Source organism: Lipophrys pholis, assembly GCF_963383615.2.
Source record: "Lipophrys pholis genome assembly, chromosome: 4".
In the NCBI taxonomy this organism is placed as follows: domain Eukaryota; kingdom Metazoa; phylum Chordata; class Actinopteri; order Blenniiformes; family Blenniidae; genus Lipophrys; species Lipophrys pholis.
In genome coordinates this window covers 34,993,139-35,015,811 of record NC_137637.1, presented here as the reverse complement: position 1 = coordinate 35,015,811, position 22,673 = coordinate 34,993,139, and the positions used below count along the sequence as shown (strand labels likewise).

Here is a 22,673-nt window from a genome sequence, read left to right as displayed (position 1 = left end):
CATGGGAAACAATATCGTGCTTATGGATCAACCAGTTTATTTCAATCCGCCTTCTCCACATAGCAGCAGTGGTGATAAACATATTGTGTAAGATGTTTTGGACTTTATGAACGACTTCAACCAGCTGACAACATTTTCCATCAATTTTAAAACTGGAGGTAAAAATAAACCTGCTTTGATTTACGTTTGTTTTCAGGATGAACATGCTGTCAATACTTTCAACACATTTGTTGGTGCCGTTTGGATTTATAGTGAGGGTGTGAGGTATTTTCCTATCAGGTGGGGCAGTGATTCAACACACACACACACACACACACACAGTTTGTGTGTGTGTGTGTGTGTGTGTGTGTGTGTTGTTTTCCTCCCAGTCCAGACATGCGTGACGGGTCAAATGACTAAACATGTTTTCATTTCACTTTGTACCAGTTACAATCTATTTGATCTTTATACTACTTTATTTCATAAATTAGTACCTGAAAAGATAAAACTACTTCAGTGTCTTATTGAGACGAGTCTTCATGTGTGGAGGTTATTTTTTTTATAATCGATTCAAAGTGAATAGGAATCGAATTAATTATTCCAGAATAATTACAATAAAGGCAAAAATCACCACAATAACAACCAAACCCCAAAAAGTACAAACAAACAGTTTATTGTTAAATAAAAATATAAAAGCAATAGACAAGTGATCTTCTGGAAACATAATATTTACAATTCATATTGGACTATGAGTTCTTGTGCTGAAGGTGCTGCCCCCTGCTGGCCTGCAGGGCACTCTGCTGTCGCTCAACCTCAGTCATCGATGGTCGGGAGCCAGAAGGCCTAAAGATTCAAAACAAATCATTTTCTTTCAGACTGTGGTAATGCGAGGACAATCTTGGGCATTAGGACAGTTTATTGGGCGTCACTGCTCTCAGATCTACCCTGGGCTTTATTTCCCCCATCTGCTTCCTGGTATTTGACGGAGAAAACAAAACATCTCTTAAACACCTTCAAAGATGATTTAGTGATGCTGCAAGTATATCTGCTGGAATCCACAAGTTCTGCAACGTTTGAATGACCAACCAACAGCGAGGCGTCGTCTCGGCGATAATACGAACATTTCACCCTGAAAGTGGTGCAGCACGGGTCCAAACAGGACGTGGTCGCCGTCACGCTCATTCACACTCACCATGTTGGAGCAGGCGCTTGCGAACGTCATGAATTTGGGGTTGAACTGCAGGCAGGTGATCGGGCCCGTGTGCTTCCCGTCCAGCAGCGCCACCTTCATGCCGCTCTCTGCGTTCCACACGTGGATCTTCCCGTCCTCAGAGCCTGAGATAAAACACAACCAGCCCTCAGGTTAACATCTTCTGGTCACCGTTTGGAGTAATGATAAAAAAAATAAAGTACATTTCATGTGGCGAGCAGTGGAGCTTCACACAGAGGCCACAGCGTAGGACATTTCATATGAAGATGTTATTCTGCACACACACCTTCAAACAGCTCATCCTATATCACATATTTCTAAACCCGACAGCTGAAAATCAGTTTCAGCTTCTTACTGGACCTCCATTTGTTTTGTGTTCAGATTTCATATCTTAACCAGCGACTTTCAAAACGGACTTTATTCCCACAGACATTTTGGTTTTAACTTCCTCTCCCACTAAAATACATCTCAGTAACTGGAGCAGCACCGTGGGCTCACACTAAATACATGTTCTGAATCATCCCACCCACCCACACACACACAAAGCTTATTTATTTTCATAAGATCTGCTAGATTATTACTCCAGTATATATGATAAAATAGACTAATGCACATTTTCCTTCACTGAAGGGAAATTGTGTTGTGCTTTACAAGTGTTGACAAACGATGACATAACTTTAAAAAAAGATAATATTGTCTTACCAATCATGACAAACTGAGAATCTGGCGTGAATGAAGCTTCCAGTGTGACTCCTTTACTGTTGTTGTAACCCTGCGAGTCAACGAACAACAGTGAGTCGGTACTCAACAGGGAGAATGAGTAACAACATGCGACACTGAATAAAACAGATTCTGTGTGTTCAGTCTCTTACCCCAAACGAATGGAGCACAGCTCCTTTAAAAGCGTCTAAGATCCGAAGGGCTCCACCGTTCGTAGAGAGAAGAATAAGTTTTCCATCGTTGCTGAACTTGAGCCCCGTCCACTCGCATGTCCGGTCGTACTGAAGCTTAAACGTGGCGAATGGGCCCTGGTGACAGGAGCAATTCAGGGATTTTACCCACGTGTCCTGCAGGTTCTTGCCTCTTTCAGACAAAAACGGTTCTCACCTTGTCAAATGACCTCAGATCATAAAGCTTAACCATCTCTGAGTTGATTCCTGCAGCGAAGATGAGACCCTCTGGGTCGAAGGAGCACACCGGCTTCCCCTGCAGGTGCATCAGACCCTGACAGACGGTAAGTAAAGGTCAGCGTCACACTCGCACCTTTTTACAAGGCAGTTCACCACAAAACACAACTGGAAGCTGAAAGCTTAAGCCAAGACGCTCACCTGACAGTTGGGCGACCGCAAGTCCCATAATCTGATAGTTTTGTCTAATGAGCCAGAAATAAACGAGTCATCCACAGGAGACATGGACAGAGACGTCACTCTGCAGGAAAACAAACACGAGCAAATTGTATTAAATTCCAAGGAAACACTCTAAATCCAAATAATGTAGACTGAACGTCAGGCTCTCACCTTTTACTGTGTCCCGGAAAGTAGCGGATGTATTTGTTATCGTGAAGAGACAAGTACCGGATAGTATCTTCAAGAAAAACAGGGACGTCGTTAACCCGAGACCATTGTTGTGTTTTATATATCAAACAACCAGTAAAACCACTAAAACAAAATCAACACGACAAATTGTCTGTGTGCGTATCCGAGGGGAAGACTCCACCGTGGGCAAGGCAGTCACTTGTACAGTTAGCTCCTGTATGGGGCAGAATCACAGACCCTCAAACTGTACAAACAACTACCTCAGACCAAAGTGAGCAGAGGGACCCTGCGATCCAGCAGCATCCAGACGACCCAGTAAAACATCACAACAACAACAACAACAACAGGACAGACGCATTAAAACAACAGTGACTAAATGCATCTTTTACTGCAGCCAGCATCTACATCAGAACTCAACGCTCTAATTTTCAATGTACTGATTGTACACATACTTACCATCTATTTTGTTAGAACTGTAGACAACAGTGTTTGCAGCATGAGTGTACCTGATGAGATCCACTCCGTATTTTTTACTGTAGAGCGTCCTTTTAGGTCTGCAACAGGAGAGAGAGAGAATTATGTTGATGTTAAAATGAGTCGAACAGGAAGAAAACATCTCATCAATACCAATGTCTTTTACGACTAGTCAAAATATAATTATGATCAGAGCATTTTCTCCATTTATAATAACAGAATCAGAAGGTTGCAGGTTCGATTCCACGTTTGTTGAAGACATGTCATTTTACAAACATACATTTCAGTCAGAAAACCAGGAACTGCCATCTATGGGTAAAGTAGTAGTTGGTTGCAGTACTAAATGTATGTGTTGTTCCTCATAGCTCCACTAAACACTGATAAGATGCCGTTGGAGATTAGAATCTTTTATTTCAAATGCATTCAAGAAGTTTGTTGTAGGCCTTCACACTGATAGTACAATAAACTTTTATACTTGGCTGGTTAACGTGTGATCAGATTTCTTTAACGCAAATTGTAACTGCGCATTACCGATATCATTTGTTACTTTACAGCATTTCTAACCTCTTCTTGGGGGAATTTACTCAAAATGTGAAGCTTATCAAGGTAAATTCTAAACAAGGTCCTGCTCTGGCTGCAGGGATTCATTGAACTCCAACATCCAACCAAACCGGAGCAACTCGCTTCATCTTTTGTATGAGTAATTTGCCTAAACGTAGATTTATAAATGACAAAATCCTCCAGTGTTGAATTTCCTACCAGATGTTTGGCTGCTGGCTGTTTTAAGGCGCAGCGCACTAGGCCGCAGCGGCTAGCTCGCTAGTTAGCACGCGGCTAACGTTAAAAACAAGAGAGAACTCGAGTGAAGCGCCGCTTACTTTCCCTCCTGGCAGTCGTACAGGACGAGGGAGTCGTCGTCGCTACTGGAAATTATAGTTTCTCCGTTCGAGCTGAAATCGAAGCAGTTAATTTTGTCCGCGTTTTCTCGGAACACCTTAGCTACCCTGAAGCTCCGCAGCACATTGTCCGTTAGCTTCATGGTGGCCCCGTGCGAGTCCAGGAGGAGGCAGGCCCGCGGGAATCTACCTTTTAGCCAACTTAAATGTGTCCGTTGTGATTACTGTCGTAGCTACACGGGCGCTGACAATGCAAAAAGCGTTATTTCGTGGAGAAGAGTAGTTCAAAAACAACCAGAATAACCGCGCCTATGGCACTTCTTCACCCACGGCTCCAGGAGGGAAAAAGCACCGCCTTCCGACACGTCGGTGACGCGCATTTCATCACCTGACGCGCTCATCGGAAGGAAATCACGGAAGATATCGCGATATTTAGAAACACTGTTGTCAAGGAAAGAACAAACAGTCTGTTTTAGAATTATGTCGGGGCACACAAATTAAAACAGTACACTACACTTAATAGGGAAACACGAGACATGTGAGACTATGTGATCAATGCCATATTGAAGAGACAGTGGTACATGTTTTATTAAATTGTCCAAGGTATATTGAAGAAAGGGCAGTTCCGGAAGCTGAATTGAGAAAGGAAGGAGTTCAGCAATTTACAATTAATAGTGTTGTCCATTGTCCAAAACCTCTAATCACATTCCTCGTACAAACGGGGTTAATAAATAGGATATAGTTATTACCATAGTGTATATGTCTATGGTTATTACGCTGTTCATACTCCAGAACAATAGGGGGCGGTAATGTTCCATTTAATAAAATACAATGAAGAAGAAGAACCACGTTGTTTAGATTTTTTGAAAGTCACAGTCCAGCTTCTAGATTTTACTCCACGAAGCACGGTGGACTCAACATTAGTCATGGACATAATAACACGGAGAGCTTCGTCCTCACAGGAAGGAACTTGTGCGGTATGAGACAACTCTAAAATGTCTGTTTTAATAACAGTCGCCGGTGTTTCGGATTAACTGGTGACCGTCATCCTTTCGCGTCCCTTGTTGCTGCCTGTAACAACATATGTAAAAAAAAACTGACATAAATCTGTAATTGCATTGGTGAACGGCGCCTGTGTGAGTCTCTGTCCTGTCGTTTTTTGTTTTGTTTTTTTAATTAACATGCTGTTGCAGTGACAAAAGTCGCTAAAGGAAGTAGGTCACCAGTTAACAAGGAGACCACTTAATTCGAAACACCGGTGACCACAGTAAGTGATTTGCATGGCAAGTGGAGAATTTAAAAGCTACTCTTTCTAATATATTTGATTGGAATTGTTTTTTTTAATCTGTTTTTTTGAGTAGTCAAAAGTCAGGTTATGATTAGATAAGATAATATAAGTCTAAACATATTTGAACGAAATCCTCTTGTCAATCTGCACACCTTATAATACAGCTTTAATATGACATAAAAAAATCGTTTTTTTAAAAAAACAAACTACTACAGATATTTACAAGAACCAATGGGAGAAAAGTTCTCCAAGACTCACTGGTCATTATTAAGTACAAATTACTATGAGCAGGTTGGACTTCCTTTTGGCTTCACAGCTGCTTTATTCATCAGTTCAACAAGATGCTGGAAACATTCCTCATACATTTTGGTCCATAAGGGGACGATAGGACCCCCCAGTTGTGGAGGCCTTTGGAGCAAAGTCACAAAACCAGTTCGACATGATGTGACTTTTGTGACATGGTGTGTTATTCGGACCGAGCACGAGAAGCCAGGACCCTATTGTATTTCGTATGTTTGCCCTCCAGAAGGGGGCGCCTTTGAGCACTAATTTCACCCACTAAACACTAAAAACTCACCAACTTTGGCACGCTCATCAAGACTGGCGAAAATATTAAGGAAATGTAAAAAAATAACCCCCATAGTGCCAAATTCTGCTCTCTAGCATGTCTCCCGATCGGCAGATTGCAGGTTCAAATCCGATCTTCACCTGCCCGTGTGCTGAAGTGTCCCTGGGCAAGACACTGAACCCCAAACCACTCCCATTGTAGTGGCAGCGCCCTGCATCCTCCATTGGTGTGTGTGAATGTGATGAACGATGTAAAGCCTTTGGGGCTCCTCATGCAGCTGTAAGACGCTATAGAAGTGAAATCCAGACCGCAGTCCTGTGATGGACTGGATGGCCTGCAGGTGACACGCCCACCAAGCATGCAGGGAAAAACATTCTAGTGTATGAGTGGCGGTAGACAGTGGTCCATGTTTACTATTGGCCATAGTTTAACAGCACAGTCAAGCTCAGACGTAGAGAGTGAAGAGCAAGGTGTCAGCCAGCTTCGCAGTGATCAAGTGATCACTCTGCCAGAAGCTGCCAGAGGCCATGATTAGGCCGACCCTGACGGGCCAGAGGCCATGATTAGGCCGACCCTGACGGGCCAGAGGCCATGATTAGGCCGACCCTGACGGGCCAGAGGCCATGATTAGGCCGACCCTGACGGGCCAGAGGCCATGATTAGGCCGACCCTGACGGGTCAGAGGCCATGATTAGGCCGACCCTGACGGGCCAGAGGCCATGATTAGGTCGACTCTGACGGGCCAGAGTGAGAGGGCCCCATCAAGGCTGCTTGCAGCTTTAATTTAGCTTGAAGTAGCCTTCAGAAGATATCCTGTACAGTCTTAAATAATCTCAGTTTATACAAGATGGCCCAAAATGTGCCAAGAAACTCTCCCAAAGCAGAAGCCGCCTCTAATAAAATCTGTTCAATTAGAGATATTAAATATCTGATATCTGATATTAACCATGAAGCACAGCAGTATGCTTCTATCCCGCAGTGTCTGTGAAGTTTGTCATGATTTCGGGAGATGTTGGTAAAAGACATCTGGTTATACAGATGCTGCACATAAACACGATGCAACCAATAGCTGGGTCCCCGTTCCCTTCGTTTGGTTCCTGAAAGCCTCTGCTGATTGGACAACATTGTTCTTCTTGTGTTTTAAAGCAGTTCAGAGCCGTTTTCATCCCAAAATCAATGAAGAGGCGATATTTTGCAGTGAAACCTTATCTTGTCATGAAAATGACAGTTAATGAGTTCAAACCGGGAGCCCCACACTTTAAGTCTTAGTTTTCACAGTGCGCCTCCTGTGTGGACCGGCTTTGTGGGTTTTTGGTCACAACTTGAACCCTGAACTGAGCCGGAGAGGGACTGACTCCAAAGTCTGACTGATGCTGTAACCACAGCTTTTTTCTTTTTTCTTAAACAGGCTCTGAAATAAGTCTAGGAATCCCTGAACCCTGATCTTTGGAGAGAATCGTACTACTAAAGAGATAAAAATGGCTGGTCAGTGCTGTCACGTGGCCTCCGATCGCTTCAGGTCAATAATTAAACTCAAGATACACATTTCCAGGCAGTGTCTGGTCAGAGGTTTGCTCCAGGGCCTCACTGCCGAGCTGGAGCTCCGTCACCGCGGCTTCACACGGAAATCCACAGGCTTCAAATCCCATTTACAAGCTGCACAGGTAGGCTGTACAGGTAGGCTGCACAGGTAGGGTGTACAGGTAGGCTGTACAGGTAGGGTGTACAGGTAGGCTGTACAGGTAGGGTGTACAGGTAGGCTGCACAGGTAGGGTGTACAGGTAGGGTGTACAGGTAGGCTGTACAGGTAGGCTGTACAGGTAGGGTGTACAGGTAGGCTGTACAGGTAGGCTGTACAGGTAGGCTGTACAGGTAGGCTGCACAGGTAGGCTGCACAGGTAGGGTGTACAGGTAGGCTGCACAGGTAGGCTGCACAGGTAGGCTGCACAGGTAGGCTGTACAGGTAGGCTGCACAGGTAGGCTGTACAGGTAGGCTGTACAGGTAGGGTGTACAGGTAGGTTCTCAGGGAGAGCAGCTCTATAAGGACGGGCTCCTAGAGTTTGGCTACATTTAGCTCCACATAGCAATTTAGTAAAAGTTTAACTCTTTGGTTATGTGATGAAAAACAATATTGTCAAATACAACAGCAGCTTTTTAAAACTGAACTCGTGTATATAACGTACCAGATAGGAACTAATCATTGTAATGAGTGAGAGATCTAATCTTTGACAGAATATTTGGTAAAATACCCCTGCAATGTTGTTGAATTTCATAGTGTGTAATTCCTTGTGGGGATTTAAAATATTTAACCCCTGTAATGTTTTAACAAATCTGTGAATAATAAAGGTCAGGAGATATTGTCTAGATTCTTTCAACTCCTCTAGAATTACAGTGTTATGTTAAAGTAGGTTCCCTGTTTTTATAATTACACGTGCCTAAGATGTTCATCTCTTGTACTAACTTTCTGTCCTCATGTTTAAGTGTGTAATGTAATTCATTTTTTCATAAAGGAAAACTGCCAGGCATCATATTATTATAAATTCCATAAATCCTACAAGAGTCGCTTCTAACTCAATGTTAGATTTTCTCTCTGACCTGATAAATGTCATGTGTGAAACCCAAAACAGTGATTTTCACCTTATGATGCACAATAGTGCCTCACCATTATATGATCAAACCTTAGATTTTGTGGGCAGCTGCTCTACATCTGCAGCCTTTTAATACGATTCTGTGCTGGAATTTGCTTCACTTGTAATCCGACAGGACGTTTTCCCTCCGAGCGTCTGACCTGCCGATGGCCCGTGCTCTCTCGCTGCTCCGGCCTCGGCCCTTCCTGGCCCTCATTGGCAGGAGAAAGCCAGCGCTCTGCAAGATGTCACTGGACTCACGGGCACGACTGGTGTTCGCGGCAGCACTGGAAGCCGTGCAGCCGGACGCGGTGGTCCGGCAGAGCATCCAGCGAAAGCAGGACACCGTCACTATCGACGGCCACAAGTACACACTGAAGCAGAACCTGCACTTGGTGGGGTTTGGAAAAGCCGTCCTGGGAATGGCCGCAGAGGTGGAGAAGATCCTCGGAGATCATCTAGTGAGAGGAGTCATCAGCGTTCCGAGTGGGATTCAGCAGACGCTACGGCAGCATGGGAAAGAGTAAGCAAGAGCCTGAAGGAGCAGTGTGGAGGATTTAGAGCAGCTCGTGTGAGTCACAGTCAATCCTCTGGCTGCACAAGGTCAAATACTTTTAGTCATAAAAAGATCATTTGACTACATTGCTTGTACATCTTTAATGTAGAGTTTATAATTATAATAATGATCGAAGTATTTATTATGTTCAATCAAAGGTAAAGCGTTGTGTTTAGTCCGTGGAGAACATTGTTATACTGCAAACTGAACACAAGTTAAAAAGAAAAAAATACTAAAACTTCTACAAACAGTAGAAACAGGATCTCTGACATTTAATTTAAAGTTTGTTCATGTGGAGCAGAGCTGAATATTTCTTTTTGCTGCACCACTAAGGACAGTCCTCATGTGTCCAATCCCTGATGTAGTGACAGAACCGTTGGCGTCCAGGCCTTCAGTGTGCTGTTCTATGTCCTGTCTGCTCTCTCCAGCTTCTGTAAGGGTGATTGGTCACTCTAAAATAGGAGTGACTGCTGAAGCAGCACAATGTGCTCCATGAGTACGAGACGCTTTGTCACTAAATCCTGCGCTCTGGTCCAAAGACATGTAAACGACTCAAAGTGCTGTCCTGAACGTAGGAATGATTACTATGAACCAATCTAACGTCCACCACAGACATCTGTTGCTCAAAGAAAACAGCCGCATCAAAGTAATGGAGGGAGCAAGAAACAACTTGCCCGACGCCGCCGCCCAGCACGCTGCAGACGCCATCAAGCAGGTCGCCAGCGGACTGTCCGAGGAAGATCTGCTGCTCGTGCTGATTTCAGGTAACAGGAAGTTATTCTGTCGTTTGTTCTCCGATGAAAACGTGTCATGATAACTTGAAAGGGTTTTCTTGGTCCAGGTGGAGGGTCTGCTCTGTTACCTGCCCCCATCCCTCCCATCTCACTGCAGGAGAAAGTCGACGTTACTCGCAGGCTTGCAGCCGCCGGCGCCACCATTCAAGAGCTGAACACGGTTCGCCGCGCCCTTTCTTCCCTGAAGGGCGGAGGACTTGCTCACTGTGCTCACCCTGCACAGGTCAGACACCTTCATCATGTGCCAGTCCGTCGTGAAGGAGAGGATCCTGAGTGTCGTTTCTCCGCAGGTCGTCGCCCTGATCCTGTCCGACGTGATCGGAGACCCACTGGACCTGATTGCAAGCGGCCCCACGGTGAAGTCGGAGGTGTGGGCCGAAGAAATCCTGTCCCTCCTGAGACACTACAAGCTGCTGGACTCTCTGCCCGAGTCGGTGAACGAGGTTCTAGGGAGATCTGGCCCCAGGTGGAAAGGGAATAAAGACCAAGCTCCCTCCGCCGACGCTCTAAACGTCGTGATCGGCTCCAACGGCGTCGCCCTGAAGTGCGCCGGCCGCCGTGCCCGGGAGCTGGGCTTCCGCCCCGTGGTGCTTTCCCCGGGGGTCTGTGGCGACGTGAGGTCGGTGTCCAAGCTGTACGGCCTGCTGGCTCGTTTCGCCAGCTCCCGGGACGAACCCCCTCCCGAGATGGCTGCCGAGCTGCTGAAGCTGGGGCCGGACGTCGGCGTGGAGAGCTGGGACCTGTGCCGCACCATGCATTTGTTGGACCAGGCCCGCGCGGAGGGGTGGGGCGCCACCTGCCTGTTAGCCGGGGGCGAGCCCACCGTGGAGCTGACGGGCCAAGGTAAAGGCGGCCGAAACCAGGAGCTGGCGATGAGGGTGGCCCTGGAGCTGAGGGGCCTCAAGCTGCCGCCCAAAGGGCCCGTCTTCCTGAGCGGCGGCACCGACGGCCAGGACGGACCCACCGACGCCGCCGGCGCCGTGACTGACGGCGGGCTGCTTGACGAAGCCGAGGCACAGGGCCTGGACATGAACGGCTTCCTCAGCAACAACGATTCTTACACCTTTTTCTCTCGTTTGTCCAGCGGGAAGAAGCTGCTGGTGCCAGGCCTGACCTGCACCAATGTCATGGATGTACACATGCTTATTATCCCCAGCGCTCCCATTACTGTCACATAGTGCACACACTGAATAAAATGAGCTACTGCAGGCAGACTCAAGTTTAGATAGACTTAAAACAGGATTTGGAGTTTTAAGCCAGTTAGTTTCAGTCAGACTAAATTGCTGCCTTGCTCATGTTTTCAGTCAGTCTTGTTTTAGGCTGCTACTTTTCCAATGAGAAACTTCCTGAAGGTAGAATGTAAACAGTTAAAAGTGAATTAAACTTTGTTTAATTTCATGACCTTGGGCTGGTTTTTACAACAAATTAAAGGTTTGTATCTTTAAGTTATTCTGTTGCTGTTTTCTGAAATGGACTTAGAAGTTATGAAAGCAACAACAACGTCAGGGGAACTGGAAATGTTGGATCTTGACGTGTTTCATTACTCTGGCGATAGATACCCCACTAACATTCTGACAGCCACTGATTTAATATGAACAATTTGAGGAGAACTCACAATAAGAAGTCACTACTGGAGAATAAAACTGAATTATTTCTTTAGACTTCACATTTCTGTACTGGAAGAGTTCCAGAGACAAAATGATCAAACGTGAGCAGGACAGTTAAGACTCAAGGAATATTTTTATTGCCTATAGATCCCATTACTATCTTGTCAGACAGCACGGGGGATTCCTGCATTCAACCCAAAATAGCTGCTCGCTCCGACACCAGGCGTGTGGATTGTTTCCAGCTGGGGGCAGCGGTCACCCGTCCTCCCGCCCTGCTCGGGGCAGAAACATTTCAAATACATTTCAGACACGAGACGTGTTGCTCAAACGGAGCAGGATGAGTTCTAGTGTGACGAAGCACACCATGCCAAGTACCTAAAAGTAATGTGAGGCAGTCATCAAGTATTTCTAGAAAGAACATGAACAGATCTGGAGCTGCTCTCCGAGTGACTGGGGCCCGTTTCCTGAGACGTTCTGGGGTTTTGATGAACACCACGTTCCTGCTTCACGGTAGATCTAGTTGGATCTCGCTCCCTCCACCTCTACCGACACGTGGACTTTAGCAGGACCAGAGGAAATGGGGTGAATGACTTGTGTCATCATCGGACAAGTTGCACAACACGGGTCGTTTTCTAAATCTTCACCTTCATGTCGGAGTTCAGTTTGTCGCCACCAGGAAAAGTCCAGTGACACTTAAAGACACTGCGTCTCATATTAAAACAATCTTCCTCAAACAGGGAAAACATGAACTGCTTTTCATGAATTAGTTCTTTGAAGGACCAAACACACTTTATTCCTTAAACGGCAGCAGTAAAATCTTAAATCTCTGTTCACTGCAAAAAACATTTTAAATAAAACATTCACACCACTCGCACTCTTTATCAGTTTTACCTTCTAAATTCTATTACTCCATGTATCTCAACTGGTATAATACTGTATTTTCTATCTTCCATAAACCATTTACATCAAGTACAAGTATTTTCTTTCATGTCTGCGCTCATGAAGGGTGAGGTCCAGTCTGCCAACAAGACATAAAGCAAACTCACAATTATTTCATGTATGTTAAAGAAAAGGTGGATCATCTTTCTCTCAGAATCATCGTTGACAGGGAAGATGAATGTTTTTAAAAAAAAGCACGTCATAATGTCGGCAGACCGTTTATTTATTTAAAGAAACTAATAGTTTCCGAGTGACTGGAGAGAGGCGTAACCATGACCACTAGGGGGCGATGTTTTCATTTAAGGAAAGGTGAAAGTGTCTCTGGAGGCCACAGACTGTCCGTCCCTCCCCAGGTCACAGTTCAAAGGTCAACATCTGGTTAATCCCGGTGAGTCTTCGGGGGTTCTCCTGCTTGACTCTCCCTGCAAAACAACAGATTGTTATTCTGCGGCACCGTTTGGAAGGTTTTACCACATCTTCAGCAACATATCTGGGTACGAAGTGTTTCTGGTTCTTCAGAGTGAACATTCATGTAAATAGTCAATTTAGCAAAAAGAAGCAGACGTGACTCTAAAAAGAAAAGGATTACAAAGAAGTGACTGCACGAGGCCCCGTGGAGCTCGTTTGTCTGCCACTTAAACTACTTTTAAACCTTTATTTTGTTTTTATCCTTGAGCCATCAGGTTCCTAAATAACAGCTGACCTGGTCCTTCGTGTTTTTAATCCTGCTCATGATGCTTTTATAAAGCCTCTCTGTGTTCAATCATGTAGTTTTAAACTTTTTAATTAGACTTTTTTCTTATTATGAGTGTTTTTACCTGTACTAGCTATATTACGTTTACTTTCTTTTTACAGGGCACGGCGCCTGTAATTCCATTATATTCCACATTTGATGACAAATATAGTCTTATTTGTTTTAAGTGAGTCAATCAATGTGTGAAGTTACTACACCTTATTTCATTTAAAAAGACATAAAATGAATCTCAACCTGAATGTAAGTTGAAGATACTGGGCCTGAGGCTCTTTCTCTATGGAAACATCAGGAGTGTTTCTGCTGCAGTCGTCTCTGCACCGGAGGATTGGGACGTGTTTCCTGCACGGTGTGACTGAGCGTGTCGTCTGAGTGTGAACCTGCTTGTTTCTCTCTCCGTCCGTCGTTTCCTTTCCTTGATTCGTCTCCTCAAAACACAACATCTGAAAGCTGCAGCCTCTGAGTCTGGACCTGCTGGAGGATTCCTTCTGCTCACAGAGCGTTTTCCTCTCCACCGTCACATCACTATTATTTTCTTGGATGTAAAAAGTTCCTCGAGAGGACTGAGTTGTAACTGGTGCTATACGACTCAAACTGGATCAAATTATAATTTATTGTTCGTTAGAAGAATCAAATATCGGCTGGAGGCCTCTCAGTGTGGAGTTTGCATGTTCTCCGTGTGTGTGTGTGTGTGTGGGGGGGGGGGGGGGGGCAAAACAAACATGTGAGGTTAATCAGTGACCCTGATTTGCCCCTTATGTTTAAAAATGAGTGTTTGTGGTAATCTGTGACGGACTGGCGACCGTCCAGGGTGCACCCTGCCCTCGCCCAGAATTTGGTGGGATTAGCTCCAGCAGCACCCGACCCAGCGCAGGATTAACTGCTATGGAAGATGGATGGACTAGAAGTCATTCATAGCTGTTGGACATGGAGGACATGGAGGACATGGAGATGGTTGATGAACAATATAGGAGCCAGGGAATAGGGTGAGAAGTGGGGCAGGTAATCCGCTCCCCAGGAAGACAGAATGAATAAATAAGATAAAGAGGCATAACAGATGGAGGGAATGGTTGGTTGGTAGGTTGGTTGGTTGGTCAGTTGGTTGGTTAGTTGGTTGGCATCATGCACCAAAGGACAGAGATCTTTAATCCGAGGCTGGAGGTTGAGGAAGAGTCTGGTACCTGCTGGAAGACAGTCAGTGTGAGAACCTACCATCCACCGAGGTGAGGAGCTGTGTCAGGTGTGCCTCCATTCTGCCCGCTTCCTACACACACACACACACACACACACACACACACACACACACACACACACACACACACACACACACACACACACACACACACACACACACACACACACACACACACACACACACACACACACACACACACACACACACAGAGTCAGACCAACGAGGAGACAAGCTGCTTCAACCGGCTCCGTCCCCGGTGATCAGAGACTCACCTTGTCGGTAATACATGTCGTTCACCGTGTTCCCGTAGACTTTCCACGCGAAGTGAATGGCGATGAGACTAAAAATCAACCAGCTGAGGAGGATTTTGAAGATGCACACTCTCATGTCGTTGGCCAGCCAGTCGTTCACGAACTCGGAGAGGAACGACAGGCAGCTGTCGGCAATGCGCGATAAAAACTCGAAGTCCCACGGCTCCTCCATCACGTCCGCGGACCCGGCTCACCGCTGCGGCGCGGGATCCAATCTCGGTCCTGCTGGGTCACTTAGAAATCACCTCTTAAGAGGCTGACGGGCGACAGGGTTCCTGCAGCCATAGCTACGATGTTTGTGTGCGTGGAGGAGCAGGAAGTGACGTCAGACGCACCAGAACTGCGTCACTACGTACAACCTACAAGACATCCAGCATCATCCGACGTCCCCAGTAAAAAGCCTATTAAATATATATATATATATATATATATATATATATATATTTTATGCATCATAACTAATATTTAATTTTTTGTCCAGAAATAACCACCACTGTCCAGCGGTCAGTTGCCCGGACCAATATGGCGGACGCATTGACGTTCGAGCGTCGGTACTATACATGTCTATCTTAAATGTATTTACAATTGTTTAAGTTAGCAACACCAATTTAGGAAAAAAAATATGTATTAATAAATTAACAATAATTATTAATCTTAGTTGATAAATGACGTGCGTTTGTTTGATAATACTATTTTTTAGGTTTTTGCGGTTCGGGGGGCGGGACGAGCAGAGCAGACTGCGCATCGTGATTGGCTGCGTGCCGCTGTCATCAGACACCCCGGATGTGTGAGGTGGTCAGAGCAGAATTTGTTTTCTGCTTCTCGCTCTCTGACAGCTTGTTCGCTGCCGGCGCTGCCAATGAAAGTTACTGTGACTGATCACATTTACAACACGACGCTTCGACGGGACTAAATCGTGAGTTTTGTTCCTGATTTTGACCTTTCCGGTGTGACATGATTGGCCGCACGAGCCCGGTTAATCCGAGGCCATGAAATTGATCCGTTGGTGTGAGCAGCTTGCTAGCAGGCGGCGTTAGCCGATTCAGTACAGTCAACATTGACATTCACTGCGCAGCCTTTATCATCATATCATCATATTATCATATTATCATATTATCAGCTTGATAGAAGCTTCCATCGACTGTGTGCAGGTTAGCAGCCATGCTGAGCCGAGCCCGGTGAAGTCAGTCGTTGTTAAACCAACGTCAGCTCCTTTTTGCCCCTGATGGTCAATTATCAGTGACTGTAAGCTGTCTGCAGAATAACCACACACACACACACACACACACACACACACACACACACACACACACACACACACACACACACACACACACACACACACACACACACACACACACACACACACACACACAGCAGCAATCAGCTTTAATTCCCACATTCTGTTTGCTGTCCTGTGGTTGTGAGGTCTTTTCTGTCATCATGTGACCTGCTTCAGGATGACTGCTTCCATTCATTAGAGTTTTGAGATGCGTGATCTCTCAAGGGTCAAATGACATGACATCATTTCTAAAGCTGTTATTTTATTGTGATTATTGTGATCTGATTGCCTTTGCAGAGAGTGGGATGGTATCATGGAGAAAGACAATCATCAAGAAGAAGAGGCACAGGGAGTGAAGATTTGTGATCCTCCGTCTGACACCAATCCACCTGGTGAATGAAGGATTTCTTTAGAGCTCTAGTTTGAGCCTTGGATTTATTATAAACGTCAGTCCTTTAGAAGGACATTGTTGCCGGGTGCTCGAGCTGATCCCCGCTCACTATAGAAGAGCCACTTTGGTCAAGTCATGAATTCATCACTGGGCAAACACACAGAGACACTGACTACCAAATACAATTCAGTTCATTAAAAATCAACTTTATTTATTTATTTAATACCAAATTCAGCACAGTCGTTTGTAGGTGCTTTTTACAGAGAGAAACCAAACAAATCCACTCGGAGCCTTTGCCAACGGGAAATTGTGAGTTCACCTGCATGTTGTTGGTCTTTGGGAGGAAACCTGCGTTACCACCACACAGCAACCATGTGACTCACCATACGACAGTCCTCACACATTCTACAACTGTTGATTGATCATGATGAATCTCACTTTTCTTTCATATTGAGATTTGTGTCAGTTTAAAATGCCTTGCCGTGTTAAATCGATCACCTATGTTCCTTACAGAGGGCGCTGACATGTCCCGGGTGGTCTACATACCACAATTTGACAATCAGTGAGCTCATCTGTACAACGTCTTTCATCATCATATCTTCACTTGACCTTTTACAAAACAATACAGGTGATGTTGGAGAGTGCAGAGTACCACTGGAGTTCTGAAGCAGATCTCTCTTTTCATCGATTTGTCGTCCCAAAGTTGATCTTTTCAGTGTAAAGACTCAGGATCTCCTCCCTCTGTGTTGACTCCTGCTAAAACTCCCTCGGCAGCTTTACGTAAAATCCAAACCACCACAGTTGTTTCCATAACACTTGAAGCTTCTCCTCTCCTGGTATGTTTATATTATGTTCACACTTCAGTCAGTTAGTGAAACGTCCTTCCTCTGCTACATTCGCTTTAAACTCTTCACGTGTATCTTCCACTTCATGCATGTCTTTTTGGTTTTTGGCTGACGGCTTCCTTTTGAATAAGCTCATACTGCCATGTGGGCCATGTGGGCCCTGTGGGCCATGTGGGCCCTGTGGGCCATGTGGGCCATGTGGGCCCTGTCAGCCAGCAGGTTTTCTCCGTCCTTCTCTCTTTTTTTCCCCGTGAAACAATTCACACAGTAAACAGTTTGTCCAGCTCACAGACCACAAAAGAATTTCTGGCCCCGCAGTGGCTCTGCTCATTTACTTATCGCAGCACCACTGCACAACGTTCCTCATTTATCCTCTTTAATGAGCTTTGTTTTCCTTCCAGCGGACACCTTGGCCACCTCGCTCTCCCTCTTGGGGAGCCACATGTTCCCCGATCCGGCTGGTGGAAATGACGGCAGCCATGTTAACCAGCACAAGCTCGCAGATTCACGCCTGCCAGACGTTGCGGCAGCAGAGGAGCCCGGCCTGGACGTGGAGCCTCCTTCTAACCAGGTAGCAGAGCTGGAGGCCGAGGAGACAGAAGACGGCGTGTCCTCTCAGCCAGCTGACACCGGGACCGAGGACGCCGCCGTGGACAACGATCAGAGCGACTCTGGGGAGTTCGTCGTCGCCATGCTGGCCAAAGCCAAACTGGAGGAGCAGGGAATAGGCGTGAAGGGACGGTCGTCTCCCTTACTGGAGGCGGGCCCGCAGGAATCTCCCGCGTTTGTGTCTCATCGCGATGAAGACGTTACGGCGGACAGCTGGCGGCAGCACAGGAAGCACGTTTTTGTGCTGAGTGAAGCTGGAAAACCGATTTACTCTCGATACGGCAGTGAAGAGGCTCTGTCATCCACCATGGGAGTCATGATGGCGCTGGTGTCCTTCGTCCAGAGCGGAGATAATATCATCCGCTCTGTCTATTCAGGTGAGTCCGTCGTGATGCGACCATTTGATTCATTTCTTTAGTCATCAACATAACTATGGTTGCATTAGTTTGTTTGTGATGGAGAGCAGCTGGTGTAGAAACTTTCTCTGAAGGTTAAAAGTCCTTAAGGCAGCATTTCAAACCAGATATTGTCCAAGTTGGTTTTAATAAAAGGCAAATGTTGACTAAAGAGCAGACAGAGTATACCAGGGGATTTCAGGGTGTCAGAGGATAATCCCACCAGAGGGTTAATCAAAAAGAGGGAAACCCCTCATCCGAAGCTCACCGTCTTCTTTTTTTTTTTTTTTAATATTGAACAAGGACCAAGGAGAGTATTTGAAGTATTGATTGATTTTTTTTTTTTTTTATCATTTCACATGAGTTTGGAATTTATAAAAAAAACCCAACCCAGAATATATTGTATGAATAGGATGTCAAATCCTGTGGCTTTGAAAATGTAGGGCAGGTGTCCACCGGGGGGCGCCAGCGAGCTCCCGGTGGGTCAGATCAGCAGGAATGCTCTGGGGGTCGGGGTTAAGAAGTTTTTCCATGTAGTTTTTGTAAAGAAGTCATTAGAAAAATAAACGAGATGAAATATTGTTATAAAAAACTTCATTAAATCCAATATCGGTTTTTTAAATCTGCATTTTTAGAAGAAAATTGGGGCATGAGGGTAATGGTTGTAACCGTTGTTCTATAGTGCTTCATACACTTCAACTAGTAAAAGCTTAATGATTAAGTTCTCCCTGTTTGGTCGGTCTCCACCAGAGGAGCACACGGTGGTCTTCCTGCAGAAAGGACCCCTGGTGTTGGTGTGCGTCTCCAGCAGCCGTCAGTCTGAGCAGCAGCTGTGTGGCGAGCTCCTCTACGTGTATTACCAGATCATCAGCATGCTCACGCAGGCCAGCATATCCCGCATCTTCGAGCACAAGAAGAACTACGACCTGCGGCGGCTGCTGGCCGGCTCGGAGAAGATCCTGGACGGCCTCCTCAACCTGGTGGACTCGGACCCCAGCTTCCTGCTGGCCGCCGTGCACTGCCTGCCTCTGGCCTCCTCTCTCAGGGACTCTCTCAGCCAGATCCTGCAGAAGGCCATCACGCCCAACCTGGTGTTCTCCATCCTCATCGCCAAGAACCAGCTGCTCACCATCGTGCAGGAGAAGACGGTGATCGAGGACGCCAGGCTGGAACCCGCCGACGTTCACCTGCTGCTCAACCTCATCGGAGCCTCGTCCGCCTTCCAGGCCGGCGAGATCTGGACTCCCATCTGCCTCCCCCTCTTTAATCCTGACTGTTACTTTTATGCATACATCTCCTACCTGGACCCCCCGGAGTGCACCGTCTGCTTGCTGCTGCTGTCCACGGACAAGGAGGCTTTCTACGCCGTGGCCGAGTGCAAGAGAAAGATCGAGGACGCCATGGCGGCTCAGAACTCCCTCAGCCTCATCGCCAAGGCGCAGTCGTACAGCGTGAGTCAGGTGGGCGTCTCGGACCTCAGACACTTCATGTACAAGCCCTTCGATGTGCCAGACAACCACCGCCAGCTCACCCAGTTCACCAGGTGTGTGTGTGTGTGTGTGTGTGTGTGTGTTATTACTCTGATGTGCTTCTAGATAGGAAACCTTTTTTTTGAATCATGGAAAAATAAAGTTTCTTCTTCAGCTGATTATTTTGTACCACTTCCTGTTTCCTGTGAGGCTCACAGTGGTGCTCTAGAGTCTGAGCAGAGGGTGAACAAGTCTTTTCCTGTCCTGCAGCCCAGAGATGGAGGCGCCGTACGGCAGCGAGGAGGAGAAGATGAGGCTCCTGGATCTTTATCGTTACATGCACAGCCGCATCCACAGCACCCCCCGACCCCTCAAGCTCATCTACCACGTAGCTGAGAGGGAAACTCTGCTGGCCTGGGTACGTAGCTTCCTCCCTGCTCTGCTCCTCTTCATCAAGCTTTCTCTCTTCACTTTGCTTCTTCTCTGTTTCTCTGGGTTTTCCCACTTCACTACAAAAACACGTCTTTTAGTTGTTTGTGTGCAACTTGCAGCGTTTGTCCTGGTTAATGTTTGTGGTGCAGTGGCGAGCTCCTTCCGGATCCCCGGAGTGTCGCACACATTTCAGTTGAGCGGCTCCAAACAGCCCAGATCCATCTGGAGTACACAGGACCGGTACTGCGTGCAGGCTGATGCTCGTTTCTCAGCTCAGCTCTCGTCTTTTCATGTCCGTTACTCTTAAGAACTTTGTTTGAAATAAAATGTTTTCTTTGGAAAGTTTATTGATGATCGATGTGATTGATCGATCACGGATCAACAGACGAGCACAAGCGTCCTCTGGTTTCGATCAGGGTGTAAAATAATATGTGACACAAGTTGTGTCCTCACTGGGTTGAAGTCAGACTGTAGTATCTGGATACTTCTGGCCTGGAGTTACACTGTAGTATCTGGATACTTCTGGGCTGGAGTTACACTGTAGTATCAGGATACTTCTGGCCTGGAGTTAGACTGTAGTATCAGGATACTTCTGGCCTGGAGTTACACTGTAGTATCAGGATACTTCTGGCCTGGAGTTACACTGTAGTATCAGGATACTTCTGGCCTGGAGTTACACTGTAGTATCAGGATACTTCTGGCCTGGAGTTACACTGTAGTATCAGGATACTTCTGGGCTGGAGTTACACTGTAGTATCAGGATACTTCTGGGCTGGAGTTACACTGTAGTATCTGGATACTTCTGGGCTGGAGTTACACTGTAGTATCAGGATACTTCTGGGCTGGAGTTACACTGTAGTATCAGGATACTTCTGGCCTGGAGTTACACTGTAGTATCAGGATACTTCTGGCCTGGAGTTACACTGTAGTATCAGGATACTTCTGGCCTGGAGTTACACTGTAGTATCAGGATACTTCTGGCCTGGAGTTACACTGTAGTATCAGGATACTTCTGGGCTGGAGTTACACTGTAGTATCAGGATACTTCTGGGCTGGAGTTAGACGTTTCTAATTCCACGGATTGGCGAGATGCTTTTATCAGGTTTCCTTCACAACTGATGGTTCCAGCTGATTGCGGGATGTTTTTCCAGATTAGCCGGTCTGCTGTTAATCTGGTTCTATCTAATCTAGTTGGAACTCTGATAAACAGCGACTCTGTCTTCCTCCAGGTCACCAGTAAGTTCGAGCTGTACACCTGCTTCAGCCCGCTGGTGACGAAGGCCTGCGCCATCACCGCCATCACCAAGCTCCTCAGGTGGATTAAAAAGGAGGAGGAGCGACTCTTCATCAGATACCCCCCGAAGTATTCAACCACTCCCAACCCCAGCAAGAGCTCTCGAGGGGGCAAATCTGACCAGCAGGACTCCACAGATAACGGCTTCTTATCTCTGCTATAGTGCTCAGCCCTCACCCAGCAATAGTTTCTACACTGCTTACAAGATTTTGAACCCAGTGACTATTCTTATTTTTGTTTTGCACTCCGACTGGACGGACGATGACTACTGGAATCAAAACACTACATTTTACACTATTTAAGAAAGACTGAGTATTATTCCTTCACTGTGACGGGGAGGCGTTGCAATAGCAGAAACCGTCGGGATTAAACAGCATCAGTGCATTTTAAATTCAACTGTGGTAGAACACATGTTTTTATATGGTTTTATTACAGCAAAAGGAGAGACGTTTTCCTCATGGACGATGAATGTATCACAACCTTTTGTTTCTGTGTTAATGTGAGGAGGACGATGAAGTTCAACTACCTTTTCTCTAAATTCCTACGAAACGGGAAACGCAAGACGTGGAAGGTTACTGTGTTTTTGGGAGCAACACAAACTGGAATAACGACAACTGGAACTGGACGGTACGCTCAGCTGCTGACCTCCGAATCCCCAAAACGTTTGGTGCAGAAGTCAAACCCTGGTCATCTCCTCCTGGTGGTGGAGTTGGAACGAGTCTTTTCTCCACCAGGTCACTGAGCTCTTGCAGTGTTTCCAGCCGACATCCTTCATGGAGTGAAGTCAGGCTGCGACTCTTCGTACTACGATAGTTTTGTTAGGGAAAACTAAACGGTAACCTCGACCGCCGAGGAATTCCCTGTCAGTTCGAGTCTTAGCAGGACGTCTGTAGTATTATCAAATAAATCCCAGGTTACACAAATCTGCACTTGTCGTAATTAAGTCCAAACACTGATGAATTCATGTCTTTTCTTTTCACCACATTAACGTCAGGGGAAGTTTCCAGTGAAGCTTCTTCTCGACTTTACTTTTCTTTTCTGTGGCTGGATCTGCTGATCCCATCTCTGGTTGATAAGCTCCTCCTCCCGGTGAAGGTTCTCGCCGCTCCCCAGCGAGAGCGTGTCGTCTGCTGCAGGTGGGCGACGGTGCGACTCCCCGACACACCCTCCTGACTAGGGATGGGAATTGATAAGATTTTTCCAATTCCGATTCCATTTCTGATTC

The 22,673-nt window shown here is 46.2% G+C and overlaps 4 protein-coding genes across 7 annotated transcripts; 2 read left to right on the top strand and 2 right to left on the bottom strand.

Moving 5' to 3' along the window:
- Nucleotides 1–24: 24 nt before the first annotated feature.
- wdr82 (WD repeat domain 82) lies at nucleotides 25–4,484 on the bottom strand. Its single transcript, XM_080461266.1, has 9 exons — nucleotides 4,077–4,484; nucleotides 3,181–3,278; nucleotides 2,707–2,773; nucleotides 2,518–2,617; nucleotides 2,297–2,413; nucleotides 2,062–2,217; nucleotides 1,892–1,961; nucleotides 1,172–1,314; nucleotides 25–822 (listed from the first exon to the last, which is right to left on the bottom strand). The coding sequence occupies exons 1-9, from the start codon at nucleotides 4,235–4,237 to the stop codon at nucleotides 793–795; spliced, it is 942 nt and encodes a 313-aa protein (XP_080317392.1). The 5' UTR covers nucleotides 4,238–4,484; the 3' UTR covers nucleotides 25–792.
- A 436-nt stretch (nucleotides 4,485–4,920) lies between these two features.
- Nucleotides 4,921–12,402, top strand: glyctk (glycerate kinase). Of its 2 annotated transcripts, none has more exons than XM_080462090.1 (5): nucleotides 4,921–5,071; nucleotides 8,715–9,101; nucleotides 9,747–9,898; nucleotides 9,976–10,151; nucleotides 10,219–12,402. In XM_080462090.1, the coding sequence occupies exons 2-5, from the start codon at nucleotides 8,746–8,748 to the stop codon at nucleotides 11,104–11,106; spliced, it is 1,572 nt and encodes a 523-aa protein (XP_080318216.1). In that variant the 5' UTR covers nucleotides 4,921–5,071; nucleotides 8,715–8,745; the 3' UTR covers nucleotides 11,107–12,402. The 2 variants fall into 2 exon arrangements, with proteins under 2 accessions (XP_080318216.1, XP_080318217.1); XM_080462091.1 differs by lacking the exon at nucleotides 4,921–5,071 and adding an exon at nucleotides 7,514–7,614 and having other exon boundaries at nucleotides 10,219–11,370.
- A 283-nt stretch (nucleotides 12,403–12,685) lies between these two features.
- tcta (T cell leukemia translocation altered) lies at nucleotides 12,686–15,058 on the bottom strand. Its single transcript, XM_080462093.1, has 3 exons — nucleotides 14,693–15,058; nucleotides 14,438–14,489; nucleotides 12,686–12,896 (listed from the first exon to the last, which is right to left on the bottom strand). The coding sequence occupies exons 1-3, from the start codon at nucleotides 14,901–14,903 to the stop codon at nucleotides 12,854–12,856; spliced, it is 306 nt and encodes a 101-aa protein (XP_080318219.1). The 5' UTR covers nucleotides 14,904–15,058; the 3' UTR covers nucleotides 12,686–12,853.
- Nucleotides 15,059–15,503: 445 nt separating this feature from the next.
- mon1bb (MON1 secretory trafficking family member Bb) lies at nucleotides 15,504–22,406 on the top strand. 3 transcript variants are annotated; one of them, XM_080460828.1, is made up of 7 exons: nucleotides 15,513–15,647; nucleotides 15,883–15,976; nucleotides 16,311–16,405; nucleotides 17,651–18,235; nucleotides 19,004–19,796; nucleotides 19,993–20,140; nucleotides 21,384–22,399. In XM_080460828.1, the coding sequence occupies exons 3-7, from the start codon at nucleotides 16,327–16,329 to the stop codon at nucleotides 21,609–21,611; spliced, it is 1,833 nt and encodes a 610-aa protein (XP_080316954.1). In that variant the 5' UTR covers nucleotides 15,513–15,647; nucleotides 15,883–15,976; nucleotides 16,311–16,326; the 3' UTR covers nucleotides 21,612–22,399. The 3 variants fall into 3 exon arrangements, with proteins under 3 accessions (XP_080316953.1, XP_080316955.1, XP_080316954.1); XM_080460827.1 differs by lacking the exon at nucleotides 15,883–15,976 and having other exon boundaries at nucleotides 15,504–15,647; nucleotides 21,384–22,406; XM_080460829.1 differs by lacking the exon at nucleotides 15,883–15,976 and having other exon boundaries at nucleotides 15,508–15,647; nucleotides 19,004–19,713; nucleotides 21,384–22,368.
- The last annotated feature ends 267 nt before the right edge of the window (nucleotides 22,407–22,673 follow it).

Excerpts from the sequence above, each read along its gene's own strand:
- mon1bb (XM_080460827.1), top strand. The coding sequence starts at position 16,327 with ATGGAGAAAGACAATCATCAAGAAGAAGAGGCACAGGGAGTGAAGATT. Across the intron at positions 18,236-19,003 it reads CATCCGCTCTGTCTATTCAG|AGGAGCACACGGTGGTCTTC; the intron begins GTGAGTCCGTCG and ends GGTCTCCACCAG. Across the intron at positions 20,141-21,383 it reads GGGAAACTCTGCTGGCCTGG|GTCACCAGTAAGTTCGAGCT; the intron begins GTACGTAGCTTC and ends GTCTTCCTCCAG.
- glyctk (XM_080462090.1), top strand. The coding sequence starts at position 8,746 with ATGGCCCGTGCTCTCTCGCTGCTCCGGCCTCGGCCCTTCCTGGCCCTC. Across the intron at positions 9,102-9,746 it reads CTACGGCAGCATGGGAAAGA|ACATCTGTTGCTCAAAGAAA; the intron begins GTAAGCAAGAGC and ends CGTCCACCACAG. Across the intron at positions 10,152-10,218 it reads ACTGTGCTCACCCTGCACAG|GTCGTCGCCCTGATCCTGTC; the intron begins GTCAGACACCTT and ends GTTTCTCCGCAG.
- wdr82 (XM_080461266.1), bottom strand. The coding sequence starts at position 4,237 with ATGAAGCTAACGGACAATGTGCTGCGGAGCTTCAGGGTAGCTAAGGTG. Across the intron at positions 2,618-2,706 it reads TTTCCGGGACACAGTAAAAG|AGTGACGTCTCTGTCCATGT; the intron begins GTGAGAGCCTGA and ends GTTTTCCTGCAG. Across the intron at positions 1,315-1,891 it reads TTCTCAGTTTGTCATGATTG|GCTCTGAGGACGGGAAGATC; the intron begins GTAAGACAATAT and ends GTTTTATCTCAG.
- tcta (XM_080462093.1), bottom strand. The coding sequence starts at position 14,903 with ATGGAGGAGCCGTGGGACTTCGAGTTTTTATCGCGCATTGCCGACAGC. Across the intron at positions 14,490-14,692 it reads CGACATGTATTACCGACAAG|GAAGCGGGCAGAATGGAGGC; the intron begins GTGAGTCTCTGA and ends GTGTGTGTGTAG. Across the intron at positions 12,897-14,437 it reads GCTCCTCACCTCGGTGGATG|GGAGAGTCAAGCAGGAGAAC; the intron begins GTAGGTTCTCAC and ends GTTGTTTTGCAG.